The following is a 20,354-nucleotide window of genomic DNA, read 5'->3' as shown; positions in this document are numbered from 1 at the left end:
TATTGCTACTCTTTTAGAGAAGCATTAAAAAAATTCATTACTCAACCTCTAATTTTTTATTGAGTATTAATAAAGTTGTTTCTGACCCTTGATCCAATAACCATAAAATAAATGGAACTCAGGTTCAATGCATTATGAGTTATTCCACAATTGTTAGAATAACTGAATAAATCTACAGAAAATATGATTGAAAAAACAGAAGATTCAATGATCAACTACAAAAATTAAGGGGATATTTGGTTGGTGGATTTAGAAAAGAGGGAATAGAATGATAGTAAAAGATAATATCTGGATTATAAATTTAGGAATGATTTCTAGATTTATGAGAATCAATCAAATCCATATAACTAGGTGGGTTTCATTCTTATTCCTAATTTCATTTCACTTTACTATCAAACTCATATCCATAGTCATTTCAGCTATTTAACCAAACGTCACCTAAGTTTATTATTGATGATAAAAAATAATTATAACACAAGAAACAGGAAGATTTCATTTCTTCCACCACACTAACCTTGGGGACCCTTCGATAGTAGATTACAAGTTCTCGAACTGAGAATGAATAGATCACAGATATGTAGGCAAACATGTATCATTCTTTAGGCTTCTCCATCTGCTGCCATTTCAGAATCCTTTCTTCCAATCTTAGTTTTTCACTCATCCGGTTTCGTTGCTATGATCTTACAGATTGGCTTGTCGTTGATTTCACTCAGCAGCTTCAGCGAAGGATGGACTGCAATGTCGCGCACTAGAACTACATCTCCAATGTCCAGATGTGTTAGGTTCACCTCGATTTTTTGAGGAATGTGTTCCGAAGGACAGAGGTACGGTAGGCTGACTATTATCTTATGAAGATAACCACCTACAAAAATACTGAATGAAATGTTAGGGATCGGTAGCCAAGTAGCTTAGAAAAAAGAAAGCACAGCTATATGAAACAGACTGACTCTTAGATTACAGTCATCACTCTAGTTAGTTATGTGGTTCAATTGTATAACTGTGGTTCAACTACACATTTAAATGCTCAGCATATACCACTAGAAAGGGTAAATGTGATAACCTATTCAAAGAGCAAGTTGTCATAGCACCTTCTCTGATGTGCATTCGAATTCATAAAATGTTAGAGATGATCCTTGATTGCAAGAACTAAATTCTTTTAGTTGTAACACAGGCTCATTTCCTGCCTATGATTTCTTTTGAAAATCAATGTCTAACTATAAAGTATGTATACAATATAGAAGGTTAAATGGAATATGCAGTTTCTAAGGATAGTTTAAAAATTGTTATTTGGATCAATTTTAAATTGTTGCATTATATGATTGAGAGTTTGAATTGAATGTGTCAATAAATATATTTTATTATGTGTATATTAAATTTTTTTCTTGATGTATTTTTTTTTAAGTATTTATGATAATACATTGCTTATGTCCTTACATAATGCATGTGTGTTAATCAAATGCCACCTATATACACCTTTTAACATCTTGTATAGGACTCATGACAAAATTTTACGATAAAATACCATTGTGAAACTAAATGCACTATATTACTGATCCTATTAACCTAATAACTCTTATCACAATGGTAGGATCTTTGGATCTTAACCTTACAAATTGTATATAGGTTCGAATCAATCAACAAGTAATCATTAACTAGCGTTAAATGTTCAAGTCAGTATCCATTAGCTTCATGAATCAATATCCACGCCATAGTTGCCAAAATCAGTTGATACCAGATATAGATTGCCCGAGTCGGATCAGTATAGGCAAAATCCAATCCATTTATCTCATATAGATTGATGGTAAAGTATTGAGGAAGCAGAGATTCAAAGAAGTTACCTTAAAAAGATTAACTCCATGAAAAAGTAAATTAAATTGATTGAAAGCACATAAAATCATGAATGAGAATGATGAAATAGATTGTCAGACTAAATTGGTCTTTGATAAGCTTAACCATTCTTAGCCAACTCTTTCCCAATCTTAAATTGATTACCAGAAAAGGGATGCAAGAGAAGAAGATATCTTTGTTGCTCTTGTGAATTCTAGCTTGAATCCCTCACTTCATCACCCTAATATGGTATTATCTAATATTATTTAATAACCTTATATTAATAAATGGGATGATGGTTACTATTGATTCTATATTGATAAGTATGACTTAATATCCACAAATAATCTAAAACATATATGTTGGATTTAATAATATAATGGCATTAGTAATATGATATGGTTCAACTAATAATAACAATAGCATGAAATTATTAATAATATATCTAATCTAATTAATCAATTTTATTATTATATTGTGTTATTATGTTACCTGATATGCATTTTTAATATGATTGAACATCATTTATCATCTTTTTATGTTAAATTATTTAATTTTTCACTTTTTTATTTTCCCAATGATTCAGATTCCATCAGTCCTAACAATCCTATAAGGTCAATACTTGCATTTTTCGGACAACCTGATTCTGATACGGAATAGCAGTTTTTGACAACTATGATTCAAACCACATATCTTTTTCATGAGACAATTAATGAGAACAGATCCAGGAAAAGCTAGAACAAGCTCAAAATAACCTTTATTGCTCTTCGTTCATGCTAACTGTATTTACTTCAGTCTTGATCTTGTCAAGTTAATTGATCTTGAGCTGAAACACCTATACTGTCTGAGTTAGTTATCGTTTTATTGTTTTGTGACCGAATCCTCAATCATAAACAACATTTCAGATTCATACAATCTTGTTCTCAAATCATTAACAGATCAGCAAGGAAATAGTGTTTACTTTAAAGGAAAGTATACTCATAGTGGTCTAGCCACTACAAGTTAAACCCCAACTAGCGAAAATGTTTCCAAACTTTGTGCATAATTAACAATTATGATGTTGTTATAACAATTACGATGTTTCCAAACTTTGAGCATGAATAACAATTACATTATTTGGACATATCTAATTGGGGAGAAATTTTATAACAATTTATATGTTTTAAATGAAACCTAACGATAAATCAGTGGTGGCTGCAGTTACTGTTCCTAACAGATCCATCAAGAAATGTCAAGTAAAAAACAACTAAGCGCAGAAAAATGGCCTGAGAAGACCTAGAATTACCAGAGAAAGCTCAAACCTTTTTTCAATCCAGGGCAGGCATCCTCTCCCTTGAAGATAACAGGCACGTCAACCTTCAACACCGAGCCTTCATCCGCCCATTCAAACATCAAGTTCATTATTTGCCCCGTCTCCTGGCTCTTATGGACCTACAATTCAACACCAACCAGGATCTCAACCTAAAAATGAAAAGCAGAGAACAAAGAGGCCCTAAATAGGATTCTAGAGTTTTTGAGTCCGTGCCTGGATAGGTAGAACAGTGCCGGATCGAAGGACAACGGTGGAGTCAGGTCTGGCGCGGACTTGGAGCTTGATGGGAGTGGAGCAAAAGAAGGGTGACCGATCGAGAATCTCACGGATTTGATTTTCGTCGGTGGTGAGGAGCTGAGTGTTAGAGATGTCGTCACTGCCGTGGCGCCGGGTGAGGACCGCCGCGGGAATCAGGCCGGCGGCTCGCTGCTTGGCGGCGTAACGGCTCCCGGTATACTCCCTCAGGACGGCCTGGATCGTTAGGTGGTATTCGTGGGTAGCATCCCCCTGCCACAGCGGCGTTGACGCCGCCTGGAGAAACCCTGCTCCGGCTCTCCGCCACCGCGCCATCTCTCCTTCGGCCGCCTCTTTGCGGAGAGGTGACTGGAGGCCTTTAGCTGTTGGCCCGAACAAATCATAACACATGGGCTTTTAATTGGGCCCAAATAACGATTTAAGTGAGTGGGCCTAAATTAGCTTTAAATAGTGTACATTTAGCCCATTGTTATTGTTATCTCCTCAAAAGAGCATCCCTCTTTTATAACATATATAAAAATAATAAAATTCTATAGGTAGTTTTATGGGAGATGAACATATCCGACTAGATTAGTCGTAAGCTAAATGTCTGGTATCAATTGAAAAAATTAATAGATGAACATATCATGAGAGAAAGAGGCAAATGAGAAGTTGATGTTTGGTAGCATTTTGTTGTCTTTTCTATGATGTTTAAAGTTATGGAATTCATAAACTAGGGTTGTGATAATAGATGATACAACTAGAGATGAGTCAGTCAAGGGCTATTTTGGGTTGTAGTCTAGCTTGAGTGGCTCCATGTATGTACCAAGTAAAGAAGAAAATAAACCAAAAATTAATAATTCTCAACTATCAAAGTAAATATCATAGTCAAAAGAAGGAAAAAAAATCTTTGCATATGTTGCATTGTTTTCAATTTTTTTTATTAATTCAAAAAAAAATTAATTTACATGTAAGATAGAGACATGGTTCATAAATTTATTGTATCTCTGCATTCTCGGTATTTTGACAAATCCATTTTTTCATCTTATAATTTTATTTTTAATTCAACTATATATTTGTTTAATTATTTTTTTTATTATAATTATAAATGTGGTTTGTTTTCTTTTTCCTATCCACTCAGACTAAACTTATAACATGCATGCTTAATATTTCATTATCTACTACACAACTCTGGCCATGGACGGTAGCCCTTGTCTTTACCCTCCTTATCTTTGACTCCGAGATCGTGGTCCAATTCTCTATCTCACTCGCACCCCCCCCACTCCTCTCGTCGTCGTCCTCCGCTCATCCTCCCCCGACAATATTGCCTCCCTCCTCTGCCTTGTTTATTCATCCCCATGCTCTTTCACTGTTGTCACTTGTGGTCAGGCCCTCACCCTCGGAGATGTAGTCGTCAATATGATCATTATCGGTCATGGCTGCCACAACGAGATTGATGTGTCATCCACATCAGCATACCCTTACATCAACACCGAAGGCAAGCAACTGTAGATTAAGATCTCTCGTGAGATGCTCAACAACACACTTTCTAACAATGTCAGCCATCATACATTTTAAAATGACCCCCAAATTTTCAATATCTAGGAATTATAAATTACTATTAGTAAATTAACTTAACAATTTCATAAATAATAAAAAAATCATTTAATTAAAATTTAAAATTCAGTAAACTATAAAAAAATGAAATGGTAACTTGATTGCACAAAGTGAACTCGGACCTCTTCCATGTCCTTGGAAAACTCAACCAATTCCCAGTCCATTTCAAATTTTGGGATCTGTTCCTGGATACAACCACATGTTTCAATTACAAAGCAAAGTTCAAGTATTGATACAAGTATGTGAAACAAGCTAGCTAGCTAACCTAGAACTATAGACACCTTCCAATTTCTAACTTAACATTCAATCCATCTATTCTCGAAGCAAAAATAATTTCCAGAGACAACTGAAGAATCTTGTTAAACAATTAGAACCGATCGTCATCCCTTACAACCATCTCTGAAGAAGTTATTCAGACACCAACAAGCCATTACATTCCATTTATGCCTTTTTGAATTCTTGACCACTGAAGAAGTTCTATAGTTTACGATGAAATCAGATGGACTTTTTGCAAAACGTGACTATATTTCTGAGTTTCTATGTCTAAAACTAATTAAAGTAGAACGATAAGATTATGCAGTTAGCATGAAAACAAAATCTGCTAGTTGGAAAGTAGAACAATAAGGTGGTCTATCAGAAAGATAGCAATGAGGAAACACAATCACAGATGGAAGAGGAAAAACATTGAATTTTTCGATAAGTTCTAGCAAATTGTTCAGATAGTATGTAAGAAATGTTGGATTTAATTTCTCTTAAGGTGAGCTTAAATTTAAGAAACTTGTGATACTGAAACCCATCAAGTGATCTAACTTAAGGTTATTAGATTTCAGATTATTAGATGCGAGTTTAATGTGTATAACCCTTTAATCCGATCTGTTATTATCTATAAGTTGATAATGAATTGGATTCCTATATAAAGGGGGTGTCCCAAGGGTTTATCATCTTAACTTAGTTTCTTGTTCCCCATTGACAAGAAACTTTTTGGCGTCGTCATCCCCTAAGCCTCTTGGAACATTCTCCTTGTTTGCTTCCACTTCTTCTTCTTCCATAGGGATTGATCCTGCCCGAAAGCAAAGAAAATGGTAGACTAGGAACGTGGCTTTATGGTTGACTTGATAGAGATTCCTCGATGTCCTGCAAAACTAAGAGAGTTAGTGTTGGGCTGGGAAGGGGTTCCCAGTGTTGACCCTCCAACATTCAAGTCAATCCTTGGATTAGTGGAGAAGAACAGTATGAATAAGAGCTAGAGTGTGTAGAATAATAATATATCACATACCTCTGTCTGTAAATGGAAACCTTCTTTTATAGTGTCATTGTAGCATCTGTGCATGCATCTCAAAGCATATGTATATTTTCCAAAGTGTCCTAGGAAAGGACAAATCAAAAAGTATTCTTGACACCTTTTCTTAAGCGAGCACACAAATCTCTTACGTGACAGGCTGAAAGCTTCTAAAGTACGATTTGCCTGTTGGATATGCTCTGTTGTCAATAGTACAAACTTTCAAAAGGGTATGATAAGATATGTAGGTGGGTCCCAGTATAGGTCGACCGAAGGCTGCTCGGTAGGGAAGTCTCAGCTCGGTCGTACTGAACAGAGTTATTTTCTTTCACTCGGCTTTCTTGTTGTTGGAGGGCTACCTTTTATTCGACCAAACATGTCGTCCGATTGGTAGGGACAGTGGTCCGGGAGATTTACTGTTTGTCTTTTAACTCCAGTCGCAAGCTTTCAGAGGATGGTCATCCGAGCGGTCATGTCTGACTAGCATTAGAGACTCGTTCGACCAACTTTACCTGATCTATGGACCTAGACTTTTGACTGTTTTGACTTTGACCTCCACGTCAGCTGCTCTTCCCTGCTTTGATCCATCTTTGGTGGGGTCCCTCTTTATCACCATATCACAAGTTTTCCCCTCAAGTCTAGTCGAAGGAGGCTACAAGTCCGATTAACTAGACAATTAATATGTTCTGCAACTCTTCTTCCCGATCAAACATACTAGGGTTTAGAGCCACCGCTCGATTGTGACAGTCACTATTCTTTTTGCTCTGCGAAAAAGTGATCTTCTTCCCGATCAACCACTTCATGTTCTGAGGTTGATGCTGCTTGTGTTAGAGTGTATACTAAAAGCCTAGCTTTTGGTATAAACATTTATCTAGAAATAAGAATCACATTGGTCAAATGTCTACATTTATGATAAATGTAGTTGTTCAATTAATTTATATTGTAGATAACATGGTGTGTGGTGTCACACACAGAGGATCATGTTATCAGTACCTTATAAATTATAAACAGTAGCTCACGACTATAATGGAAAGGAACAAACCATTGGAAGGTCGTAGTGTAATTAGGTATTAGTTTATCTTAACTATATAATTACACTAGTACACTTAGAGTGTATTGAGTAGGACCATTAGAGGTCGTTTCTTTTATACTGATTTTATAAAGAAACAAAGACCTCAGTTATTATGGAAGTGTGTGCTCTTAATCCTAATATAATAACAAGCACATATATTTGATATTTATTTCTTTAATTTATCAATGGGTGAGATTTAGTTCGATGAATCAATAAGCCCGATAAGTTGGGAAATAATATCATTTATAGTGTGTGTTGTTGATTATAGAAGGAAACTGTGTCCTAGTGATCTAGGTTGAGAATGTCCCCAAGAGGAGCTCATAAGGATTGTCATGTTAAACCCTGCAGGTGGACTTAGTCCGACATGATGATGAAGTTGAGTGGTACTACTCTTGGAGCTAGATATTAATTAAATGAGTTGTCAGTAACTTACTTAATTAGTGGACATTTGTTATCTTAAACACAGGGAGACTAACACACTCATAATAAGAAGGAGCCCAAAATGTAATTTGGGATTGGTGCGGTAGTTCAATAATAGTTCTTTAGTGGAATGAATTATTATTGATGAAATTAAGTTGTGTGTTCGGGGCGAGATGCTTAATTTCATCGGGAGACCAAAACCAATTCCTCCTCTCGGTCCCTATCGTAGCCTCTAGTATATAGAGATTTATACCCACCGCATACCCACCTTTTACCCATCCAATGGGGTCGGCCAAGCTAGCTTGGAACCCAAGCTAGGGCCGGCCAAGACCAATGGATGAGCCATGTTGGTGGTCGGCCAAAGCTTGGGTCCCAAGCTTAGGTGGCCGACCACTAGAATATTAAAAGGATTTTTATTAAAATTATTTCTTATGTGGATATCATGATTTTAAAAGAAAGTTTAAAAATTAAAAATTTCCTTTTATAACTTTCTACAAAAGATTAAGAGAAGAGATTAATCTCTTTCCTTATTTGTAGTTTAAAAGGATGGTTTTAATTTTTGGTAAAACTTTCATTATTTGTAAATCATCTAACATGTTTAAAAGAGAGTTTAAAATTTGAAATCTTTCCTTATTTGTTGATTAAAGGGGATTTTAAATTTTAAGAAAACTTTCCTTTTTAATCATGTTCATGATTTAAAAGAGAGTTTAAAATTAAATATTCTCTTTTATAAGTTTCTACAAAAGATTAAGAAAAGATTTGATATCTTTCCTTATTTGTAGATTAAAAGAGATTTTAATTTTTAGAGATAACTTTCTTTTTATCCACATGTTTAAAAGAAAATTTTAATTTATAAAATTTCCTTTTTATTAACCAATCATGAAGGGATAAAATTATTAGAGAAATTTTTATAAATTTCTAGAAACAAATTAGGAGGTTTTAATTTTTGCTAAAACTTTCCTTGATTTGTGGATTGTAGGTGGCCGGCCAAATAAGTTGGAAAAAGGAAATTAATTTTTAATTAATTAATTTTTCTTTTTCATGGCAAAAGAATTAAGGAAGGTTTTATTAATTTTTCCTTATTTGCCAAGACCAAGGATTATAAAAGAGGGGATAGAGGAGGCTTCATGGTGAACAACTCTATTCTTTTTCTTCCTCTCTTTTCTTCTTTGGTGTGGCCGGCCCTATTTCTCTCCTCTCCTCTTGTTGGCAGAAACTTATCTCTTGATGGAGCTTTTGTTAGTGGCCGGATCAAGGAAGGAGAAGAAGGAGAGAAAGCAAGCCTCGTTTCTAGCATCCCTTGGAGCATGGTGGTGGTGGCCGAACCTCTTCATCCTAGAAGATGTTTTGATGGCCGAAACTTGCAAGGAAGAAGAAGGTACTTGGTGGTTCTCATCTCGGAAGATCGTTGCCCACACAACGTCCGAGGTTAGAAGAGGAATACGGTAGAAGATCAAGAGGTCTTTCTAAAAGGTATAACTAGTAATTTTTCTTTCCGCATCAAGCTAGTTATTTATGGAAATAATACCAAATACAAGAGGCTTACGATTCTAGTATTTCGAATATGCTTTTCGAAGTTGTGTTCTTTTATTTTATTTTTCCTTGTGATTTGATTGTTCTTTTTGGTTAACCTAAAGTTATTTTAGGAAATTAAATATTAGATTTCTATAAAAGGTTTTGTCTAGTCGGTGGTGGTTGCTCCCATATCCAAGAAGGTCGTGTGCCTCGCCACGTCAGTACTGGGAACCAATTATGGAAATTAATATTTAATGGAATTAATAACTTAAGGTGATTTGGGTCGAACGTGTTAAGTTCCGCAGGAGATCCAAGTCAAAACCTAAAAGAACAAATAGATTAAGTTTTGGATCAAACGTGTTAAGTTCCGCAGGCGATCCAAAATTTAATTTAAAAGAACACATGATAGCTAGGAAAAGGTTCAGACCTTTGTACAAAATTTTTGTACAGTGGAACCTCTAGGTTTTCCGAGTAGCAACCAACAATTGGTATCAGAGCTAGGGTTTTGCCTTTGTGTATTTGGTATTAGTTTAATTATGCACATGTCATACATAATTTAGGCAGGATAATAGTAGGATGTGCTAACTTTGTGGATGCAGGATCCAACTATTATGGCTTATAGTTTTATGTGTGTGATTGGACCCTTGGACATGTCAAGGGCATTTATATGTGTTTGCATGATTGTATTAAAATACAGCAGGAGCTGTATTTAGTTTTATTAGGATTTTATTTTTTGATCTAGATATATGTACATTCCTTCGAGGAATATAGGATCGAAAAATGTAAAATTCTATTTATGTCGCGGATCGAGTCTTGCAAGGCGTGGAACTTTTTGAGGACCAGAGGCGCAGCGGAACAAGGAGCAAGATGGATGCGACAACTAGACCCGGTGGCAGTGGCCAAAGATGGCAGCAGCTAGGGTTAGTGACACACGGAGGACAGCAATAGATAAAAGCCATAATAGTTGAAAATTAGATTTTCTATTTATTGCTTTTATATTGTGTTGTGTGTGTATGTTAGTATACATAGACTAGTATAGTTAAAAATTCCTCGTTTATAAATAACTAAGTGAGAGAGGGATTTTTAAATCCCATGGTCTCCATTACTGGTTTGTAAGTGATGCAAACAAGCTTGCGCGTTGGCTCTGAGTGCCTTCCTCCATAACGGATGAGCTTGTTTGTGGATCACTAGAACAGACTTCCAATTTTGGATGACTATAGGAAGTTAATTAAGAGCGTGTGATCTTCCCCAAAGGGCATAATCTTATTAATGGACTTAGTGTCAAGTAATGGTATACACTTAGGCACGTCTAATAGTATCCTCCCATCGGAGTCATTGCTATTATTTGTGTGATCAAAGAAAACCAACTATTAATTTGTCAAATAAATAGGTTGACAAGATAATAAAATTAAAACCCTCTTACAAATGTTTGATTTTGTATACGTCCACACTAACGTGGCATACAAAATTCACGGTGTTTGAGGTAATTTTATTTGTCATAAAGATTTATTGACAAGATAATTAATGGGTAAAACCCTCCTCTTACAAATGTTTAAATTTTGTATACGTCCACACTAACGTGGCATGCAAAATTCACGGTGTTTGAGGTGTTGGTGAATTTAAATAATATTGTTTGAGGAATCAATGTTATTTTAAATTCAAAGAGTTTTGACCAAATATTTGATCAAAGACAGATCAACTATTAATTTTATTCGTCATAAAATAAAGTTGACGAGATAATAAAATTAATGAATAAAATCTCCTCTTCGATTTTGTATATACAAAATTCATGGAGATTTTAAGGAGTTGATCTTGACCAAATATTTTTGTGATTCTTAGGATGTTTGTCAATCCTTAGTAGTCATACTATAGGAAAAGACTTAGTAGTCCCAATTGAAATGATTGGAAATAGGACTTGGACATTAAGGTAGACTGTCTTCTTAGAACTAAGAACAATTTAGGTGTATTTAATTCATTAGTTGAAACATGTCTAGTGGTGTTATCTACCAGAACCTGGAGTGTAGATACAAGATGCCATTAATCATGTCTGCAATTCAGGGTTCCAGGAAACCCAACAACTAAATGAAAGGTAAATCACCGTCCACATGAGCACTACTATAAAAGTGGTAGCTGTTGCAGTGGGAGATGTTTATCCTTTGATAAGAATAAAATATGGATTTTAAGTAATTATCTTTACGTACCAAGTTTAGAAAGAACCTGATTCAATTTCTAAACTATTATAGATATTGTGTCTATTTTGATAACAAAGTTGTTATCAAGAAAAATAGGGAAGTTATCTATTCTGGTATGATGGTTGACAATTTATAATCCAATAACTCCCACGATACAACAAATGGAAATTAGTAACACATCTTCTAATTTTAAGAGAAAGCAACCTTCAGAAAAGAACCAATTATATCTTTGGCATCTAAAAGCTAGGTTATACTTGAGTAGGATTCATTGGTAGCTGATGAACTTTTGGGTTCATTGGTAGTGGAAATCTTTCCAACCTGTGAGTCTTACTTAGAAGGAAAATAACCAAGAAGCTTTTAAGTCCAAGGGGTATGGAGTCAAAGATATGTTGAAATTGGTTCATTCTGATTTGTGTGATTCTATGACTATCCAGACAAGAGGTAGTATTGAATATTTTGTCTATTTTATAGACAACTATTCAAGATACAAATAAATTTACTTAATGTGCCGCAAGACTAAGTACTTTGATTAGTTCAAAGAGTACAAGGCTGATGCGGAGAAATGTTAAAGTAAAAGCTACTATGGTAAGATTGTAGTGGCAAGTACCTCTTGGGAGAATTTAGGAGTCACTTATCAGAAGTTGGATTTCAATCCCAACTAACTGCATCTGGTACACCCCAACAGAATGGTGTGGTAGAAAGAAGGTATAGGACTCTTATGGAATAATTAGATAGATGATGAGTTATTCAGAAAATTACCAAATTTGTTTTAAGGATATGCTCTGGAAACGGAAGTGAACGTAGTACCTTCCAAAGTCATAATTCTCTACTCATATAGAGTTGCTGAATAGGCGTAAACCTATTTTTAAGCATATTCGGATTCGGGTAATCCAGCACATATGAGAGATAATGATAAGTTGGATAGGAGTTCACTTGTTTGTAAGTTATCCTAGATAAACAAAAGTAGGTTTATAGTCTTAAAAATCAGAAGGTCATTGTTAACATCAATGATTGTTTTTAGGAAAAGGACTATATAATGAACCACGTGCTCATAAGTAAATTTGTTCTTAAGGAAATAATAAAAGACATGTCTAATCTAGTACCAACTGTACAAGATGAGATACCACAAGAAAAACTGCAACACGTATCACAAATGATACACAATTGCAGAAAATGCCTTGTCGTAGTGGGAGGGTTGTAAAGCAACCTTAAAAGATTCATGTTTTGGGAGAGTTTTTGGACTCGATCCCTGAAGGACATGAACCTGATCTCCGGATATATGACGATGCACTCCAAGATAAATATGCAGCATCTTGGCAAAGAGTAATGAATAATAGAATTAGAATATATGTATTCTAATCTGGAAACTTGTAAAACCACCAAGTGGTGTAAAAGCCTTTGGGTGTAAAAGGTCTATAATAGGAAAAGAAGGATAGATAGGAAGGTAGAAATCTTCAAAGCAAGGCTTGATGAAAAAGAAAACTTTTTTCACTGGTAGCCATGCTTAAGTCTATCCGGATTCTTTTATCTATTTGGCAAGTGGATGTCAAGACAGCATTCCTTAATGGAAGTCTTGAAGAAAGCATCCATATAAAGCAACCAGAAGGGTTCATTACAAAGGGCTAAGAGCATCTTGTGTGCAAGCTCAATCAGTCTATGGACTGAGGCAAAGCTTCAAGGTCTTGGAACATCCGGCTTATCAAAGTAATCCAGATCTATGGATTTAGTAACCGGATAAGTCTTGTGTATACAAAAGGTGTGATGGAAGCGTGGTGGTATTTCTTGTACTATACGTAGATAACATTTTTGGTAGTTGGAAACAATATCAAAATGTTGTCAGAAGTAAGGGTATGGTTGTCCAAATAATTTGATATAAAGGACTTGGGAGAATGTATATATTCTTGAGATCAAAGTAATAAGGAATCGCAAGAAGAGAATATTTTACTTATCCCAAGCTTGATACATCGGAAAAATCCTTGCTCGTTTTAAGCATGCAAAACTCCTAGAAAGGTTTCTTACCTTTTAAGGATGGAGTGTCTTTATCTAAAGAGATGTCTCCGATGACATCAAAGGAGATTGAGGACATATAGGCAGTTCTTTATGCTTCGGCAGTTAGATAACCTAATGTATGCTATGCACGAGATCAGAAATCTGTTTTGCCAAGGGCATAGTTAGCAGATATCAAAGTAACCCTAGACAAGGACATTGGACTGCAGTAAAGCATATATTAAAGTACCTTAGAGGCACTAGAGAATATATGCTAGCTTACAAGGCAGTTAATTTGGTCCTTGTGGGTTGCATGGATTTTGACTTCCAATCGGATAGGGACAATAATAAGTCAACCTCGGGGTTTTGTGTTTACTTTAGGAGGTAAAGTCATAACTATGGAAGAGTGATAAACATAGGTGTTTTTCTGGACTCCACCATAGAAGCTTAGTATATGGCAAGCCTCTGAGGTAGCCATAAAAGCTGAATGACTCAATAACCTCAAGATAGACTTAGATATGATTTCTGGTTTGTCCAAAGATTATTACAATTTATTGTAATAATGTTGGTGCAGTAGCAAACTCGAAGAAACCATAAGTCTATAAGGCAAGTAAACACAATAGAGCGCAAGTACCACCCAATACGAGAAATCGTATAAACGAGGAGAAGTTGTTGCTGCCTAGAATGCATCAGATGATGACCTATAGATCTTTTCACTAAGGTCCTTAAGGCGAGAGCTTTTGATGGACATGTTAAAGGGTTGGAAATTAGATGTATGGCAGCAGATATGGCAGCTTAGTCTTTTAGTATAAGTGGGAGATTGTTAGAGTGTATACTAAAAGCCTAGCTTTTGGTATAAACATTTATCTAGAAATAAGAATCACATTGGTCAAATGTCTACATTTATGATAAATGTAGTTGTTCAATTAATTTATATTGTAGATAACATGGTGTGTGGTGTCACACACAGAGGATCATGTTATCAGTACCTTATAAATTATAAACAGTAGCTCACGACTATAATGGAAAGGAACAAACCATTGGAAGGTCGTAGTGTAATTAGGTATTAGTTTATCTTAACTATATAATTACACTAGTACACTTAGAGTGTATTGAGTAGGACCATTAGAGGTCGTTTCTTTTATACTGATTTTATAAAGAAACAAAGACCTCAGTTATTATGGAAGTGTGTGCTCTTAATCCTAATATAATAACAAGCACATATATTTGATATTTATTTCTTTAATTTATCAATGGGTGAGATTTAGTTCGATGAATCAATAAGCCCGATAAGTTGGAAAATAATATCATTTATAGTGTGTGTTGTTGATTATAGAAGGAAACTGTGTCCTAGTGATCTAGGTTGAGAATGTCCCCAAGAGGAGCTCATAAGGATTGTCATGTTAAACCCTGCAGGTGGACTTAGTCCGACATGATGATGAAGTTGAGTGGTACTACTCTTGGAGCTAGATATTAATTAAATGAGTTGTCAGTAACTTACTTAATTAGTGGACATTTGTTATCTTAAACACAGGGAGACTAACACACTCATAATAAGAAGGAGCCCAAAATGTAATTTGGGATTGGTGCGGTAGTTCAATAATAGTTCTTTAGTGGAATGAATTATTATTGATGAAATTAAGTTGTGTGTTCGGGGCGAACACGGGATGCTTAATTTCATCGGGAGACCAAAACCAATTCCTCCTCTCGGTCCCTATCGTAGCCTCTAGTATATAGAGATTTATACCCACCGCATACCCACCTTCTTACCCATCCAATGGGGCCGGCCAAGCTAGCTTGGAACCCAAGCTAGGGCCGGCCAAGACCAAATGGATGAGCCATGTAGGTGGTCGGCCAAAGCTTGGGTCCCAAGCTTAGGTGGCCGGCCACTAGAATATTAAAAAGGATTTTTATTAAAATTATTTCTTATGTGGATATCATGATTTTAAAAGAAAGTTTAAAAATTAAAAATTTCCTTTTATAACTTTCTACAAAAGATTAAGAGAAGAGATTAATCTCTTTCCTTATTTGTAGTTTAAAAGGATGGTTTTAATTTTTGGTAAAAACTTTCATTATTTGTAAATCATCTACATGTTTAAAAGAGAGTTTAAAATTTGAAATCTTTCCTTATTTGTTGATTAAAGGTGGATTTTAAATTTTAAGAAAACTTTCCTTTTTAATCATGTTCATGATTTAAAAGAGAGTTTAAAATTAAATATTCTCTTTTATAAGTTTCTACAAAAGATTAAGAAAAGATTTGATATCTTTCCTTATTTGTAGATTAAAAGAGATTTTAATTTTTAGAGATAACTTTCTTTTTATCCACATGTTTAAAAGAAAATTTTAATTTATAAAATTTCCTTTTTATTAACCAATCATGAAGGGATAAAATTATTAGAGAAATTTTTATAAATTTCTAGAAACAAATTAGGAGGTTTTAATTTTTGCTAAAACTTTCCTTGATTTGTGGATTGTAGGTGGCCGGCCAAATAAGTTGGAAAAAGGAAATTAATTTTTAATTAATTAATTTTTCTTTTTCATGGCAAAAGAATTAAGGAAGGTTTTATTAATTTTTCCTTATTTGCCAAGACCAAGGATTATAAAAGAGGGGATAGAGGAGGCTTCATGGTGAACAACTCTATTCTTTTTCTTCCTCTCTTTTCTTCTTTGGTGTGGCCGGCCCTATTTCTCTCCTCTCCTCTTGTTGACAGAAACTTATCTCTTGATGGAGCTTTTGTTAGTGGCCGGATCAAGGAAGGAGAAGAAGGAGAGAAAGCAAGCCTCGTTTCTAGCATCCCTTGGAGCATGGTGGTGGTGGCCGAACCTCTTCATCCTAGAAGATGTTTTGATGGCCGAAACTTGCAAGGAAGAAGAAGGTACTTGGTGGTTCTCATCTCGGAAGATCGTTGCCCACACAACGTCCGAGGTTAGAAGAGGAATACGGTAGAAGATCAAGAGGTCTTTCTAAAAGGTATAACTAGTAATTTTTCTTTCCGCATCAAGCTAGTTATTTATGGAAATAATACCAAATACAAGAGGCTTACGATTCTAGTATTTCGAATATGCTTTTCGAAGTTGTGTTCTTTTATTTTATTTTTCCTTGTGATTTGATTGTTCTTTTTGGTTAACCTAAAGTTATTTTAGGAAATTAAATATTAGATTTCTATAAAAGGTTTTGTCTAGTCGGTGGTGGTTGCTCCCATATCCAAGAAGGTCGTGTGCCTCGCCACGTCAGTACTGGGAATCAATTATGGAAATTAATATTTAATGGAATTAATAACTTAAGGTGATTTGGGTCGAACGTGTTAAGTTCCGCAGGAGATCCAAGTCAAAACCTAAAAGAACAAATAGATTAAGTTTTGGATCAAACGTGTTAAGTTCCGCAGGCGATCCAAAATTTAATTTAAAAGAACACATGATAGCTAGGAAAAGGTTCAGACCTTTGTACAAAATTTTTGTACAGTGGAACCTCTAGGTTTTCCGAGTAGCAACCAACAGCTTGGACTCGATATGAACAACACTTAGTTGTTTCTTATCCTTATTAGCCTTTATCTGGCTTACTTCTCGAGTGGCCACTCATACTCTGAGGTTGATGTCACTTGGATCCGTCGTAGATGACACTTAGCCGTTTATTAACTTCTTTTAACCTCTTTTTCAAGCGACTGCCCCGCTCAGTGCTTTTTATAACTACTACTAATGTCACAATAATTTCTTGGAAATTGTTCAAATGCTTGACCATTAATGTAAAGCACACCAACCATGTTTTTTAATCATATGCTTCCATTCCTTATTAATGTCACCTGTGGTTGAATGCCACGTGTCACGATCCTTTGCCGCCGACAGGTGACTGTTAGGATCTGATGTGACAGATGCCTTTTTGAATTTAACGGCCAAAATTAAGCCCCATTTTCCAAACCCCTTGACTGGATGGCTCGGGGCAATTGCCAATAGGGTTTTTAAACCCTTAATTTCTTCCTTTGCCTTATAGTATCCTTCGCTCTCGTCTTCGTCTCCACTGCTTCTTGCCCTCTACTCCTCAATGACGATATTTCTCCAGTAAGTTCTTTTGTCTTTCTCCCTTTCGATCTTTGATTTCCATCTTATGTCTCATGGCGCATTCTCCTTCTCCACCCCTGATTATCCCTAGGCTATGGTATACCTCAACCGAGTCCAATTTCAACGGTGACGAGGTCGATCAAATGAAGATGACCTATCACATTCCCGACGACTATCAAATCGCAATCCCTTCTGCCTATGTTCGTCCTCATACGCCTCTAAATGACTTTCTTCCTTTCTTCATAAACTAATTATATGTCGATCTGTAATTTCCTATTCATCTCTTCTTTTTTGAAGTCTGTAGGTATGTACACATTCCCTTGCAACAGTTGATTCCTAATTCATTTAGATTACTATGCGGGGTTGTAATACTGTTCCATGTGTACAAATTCCTCTTTTGCCCCTCATTTTCTACTATTTTTTCTACCCAAGACTACTTGAGTTGGACACCTTCCTTTTTCAAGTCAGAGTGGACACTGTTTATTTTAAAAATATACCTACATCTAATAAGGGGTAGAAGGATCAATACTTCTTCATCCAACTTCCTGATCGGCCCACTTTCCTGATCGGCTGACAAATGATGTTGTTGAAATCCCCCACACTGGGAAAATACCAATAAGAGTCGATCTACCTCCAAGTAGCTACGTATCTGGCCGATCAGAAAGAAAGTGACATTTATGAGGCGACCGTGTGTAGACCTGACCATGATTCAGAATCGACAGTTCGACGGTTCAGAACCGTTGGTTCGACGATTCCAAGTAGGTCGACCCTTAACCTTAACCACTCAAGACAATTACGGTTCACGATTCAGAACCGCTGGTTCACGGTTTGTCACGGTTCGCCATGGTTCAAGATTATTATGTTAAAAAAATTAAAAATTAAAATTTATTGAAAAAAGGGTTTACACTTATTTAAGTTGTCTGTGTATCTCCTTAGGGGAATTAAAGTCCACGTAATTCTTTTATATTTTTATTCTTTTACATTGTCACTCACTTGCATTTCTCGTTCCTGTCGTATTTGTTCCTTCAATATCAAAATCTTCAACTTCGTCATCTGAAAGTTGCATTTCTTGGATTCTTTTCTTCGCTCTGGTCCAATCGTCCAGTAATGCTTGGGCTTCCAATGAGTCGGGAGACAAAGTTGATCGTCATTCATCTAATATGTTGTTGCCGGCACTGAACGTCTGCTCCACAGCAACAGTTGACACTGGACAAGCTAAAATTTCTTTGGCGATCACGGAGAGGCCAGAAGAGTTTTGAGCCTTCTGTGACTACTACTTTAAGATCACGGAGAGGCCAGGAAAGTTATGTTTTTGTAAGTTTTAAATTACTACTAGTAATTTGTTGTATTTCAGAAATATTAATTTGTGTTCCATATTTTACATAATATTGATTATAAATATCATATAAATAACTAAATTCTAACATTATATATAATATTTATTGGATCAGGAGAAGAATAATCTTTAATTGGAATTAATGCATCATAATATAAAGTTAACATTTCTAGTAAAACTTTTAATTTAAATCTAGAATCTAAAACAAATGCAATTAAATAAATTTAAAGAATAAAATAAAAATATTTTTCCCATTTAGTTTCTATAGCTAAGATGCAAGGAGATAAAGATTCATTATTAATACTAGTGTGATCGTACACACGCGTTGCGTGTGTAATATAATAATATATAAATTATTTGGGTCTTTGAAAATCCGAATTGTTTGGATTTTCTAGTGTCACGTTAGAGAATCCCAGCAATAAACTATTAATGGGTTTCCCTATGCAAAAAATTATTTTAATTTAATATTATACTTATCTTAATAAAAGAAACTAAGAAAAGTATATTTTTTAACATCGTCGGCCTAAAATATTTATAGAAGCTTTTTGATCATAGTGTTGTCAATTCTAAGATGTGGGACTAAAGAGAACTATATTTTTTATATAAAATAACCAAAGAAAATTACTAATAAACCTTTGAATTATTTTTAGTGTGAATAGAAAAAAGGACAGTAATGTAAATTCATTTTAGGCTTCACCAAAATTAGTTAGTAAAGGGGGAAGATTTTTAATAAAATAGTAAGATATTCATTTAAAATTAATACTATATTAGAAAAATTTTCTAAAACTAATTTAGCAGTGGAATAATTAATAAACACCAAAAAGTTATTTGGTTGCATCATTAAATACTTTTAAAATTTCACAAATACTACTACAAATATTTTATTGTTATGAAAATAAATATATATTAGTATTAGTATTAGTATTTTGTTTAAAAAATAAACATAATAATTCTTTATATTCAAATGAATCTTGTAATAATTGGTATATTGAATTCCAACATATTGATACATCACGTGAAAATTTTTTAGGTTTACAAAATCTACCTCATTGTTTCATTATAGATGGATGAGATCATAAATAAGAAATTCTAATTCTAATTGATTTAATATAACTTTCTAAAATTTTTAATCCATCTTGAACACATAAATTTAAAACATGGCATACGCAACGAATATGAAAAAATAACCCGCCAATAATAGGTTGACAAACAAATTTTAGATCATATATACAAGCAGTATTGGAACTAGCATTATCTAATAATATTGAAAATATTTTATAAGTTAAGTCATATTCTTCTAAACTTAAACATAATAATTTTGTGATTTTATGAGCATTATGTGATTCATCAAAAAACTCTATAAACTAATAATCTTTTTTGGAGGTTCCAAGAGTTATCGATCCAATGGTAAGTTACACTCATATTCGAATGTGTTTGCCAATGATCACTCCAAATATCAGAACATAAAGAAACTTTATTATCTAATTTACTAAATTCATCAATTAAAT

The 20,354-nt window shown here is 34.7% G+C and overlaps 1 protein-coding gene across 1 annotated transcript; it reads right to left on the bottom strand.

Moving 5' to 3' along the window:
• Positions 1 to 422: 422 nt before the first annotated feature.
• On the bottom strand, positions 423 to 3,750 carry LOC122021696 (50S ribosomal protein L25-like). The gene is made up of 3 exons (XM_042579852.1): positions 3,353 to 3,750; positions 3,129 to 3,258; positions 423 to 862 (listed from the first exon to the last, which is right to left on the bottom strand). The coding sequence occupies exons 1-3, from the start codon at positions 3,707 to 3,709 to the stop codon at positions 654 to 656; spliced, it is 696 nt and encodes a 231-aa protein (XP_042435786.1). The 5' UTR covers positions 3,710 to 3,750; the 3' UTR covers positions 423 to 653.
• Between the last annotated feature and the right edge of the window lie 16,604 nt (positions 3,751 to 20,354).

This window comes from Zingiber officinale, chromosome 9A (assembly GCF_018446385.1).
Source record: "Zingiber officinale cultivar Zhangliang chromosome 9A, Zo_v1.1, whole genome shotgun sequence".
NCBI classification, from domain to species: Eukaryota; Viridiplantae; Streptophyta; class Magnoliopsida; order Zingiberales; family Zingiberaceae; genus Zingiber; species Zingiber officinale.
The sequence above is the reverse complement of the archived record's forward strand: the minus strand, read 5'-3'. Positions and strand labels throughout refer to the sequence as shown.

Coding starts and splice junctions, on each gene's coding strand:
- LOC122021696 (XM_042579852.1), bottom strand. CDS start 3,709: ATGGCGCGGTGGCGGAGAGCCGGAGCAGGGTTTCTCCAGGCGGCGTCA. Junction 3,259..3,352: donor GCACTGTTCTACCTATCCAG/GCACGGACTCAA, acceptor GTTGAATTGTAG/GTCCATAAGAGCCAGGAGAC. Junction 863..3,128: donor CTGCCCTGGATTGAAAAAAG/GTTTGAGCTTTC, acceptor GTATTTTTGTAG/GTGGTTATCTTCATAAGATA.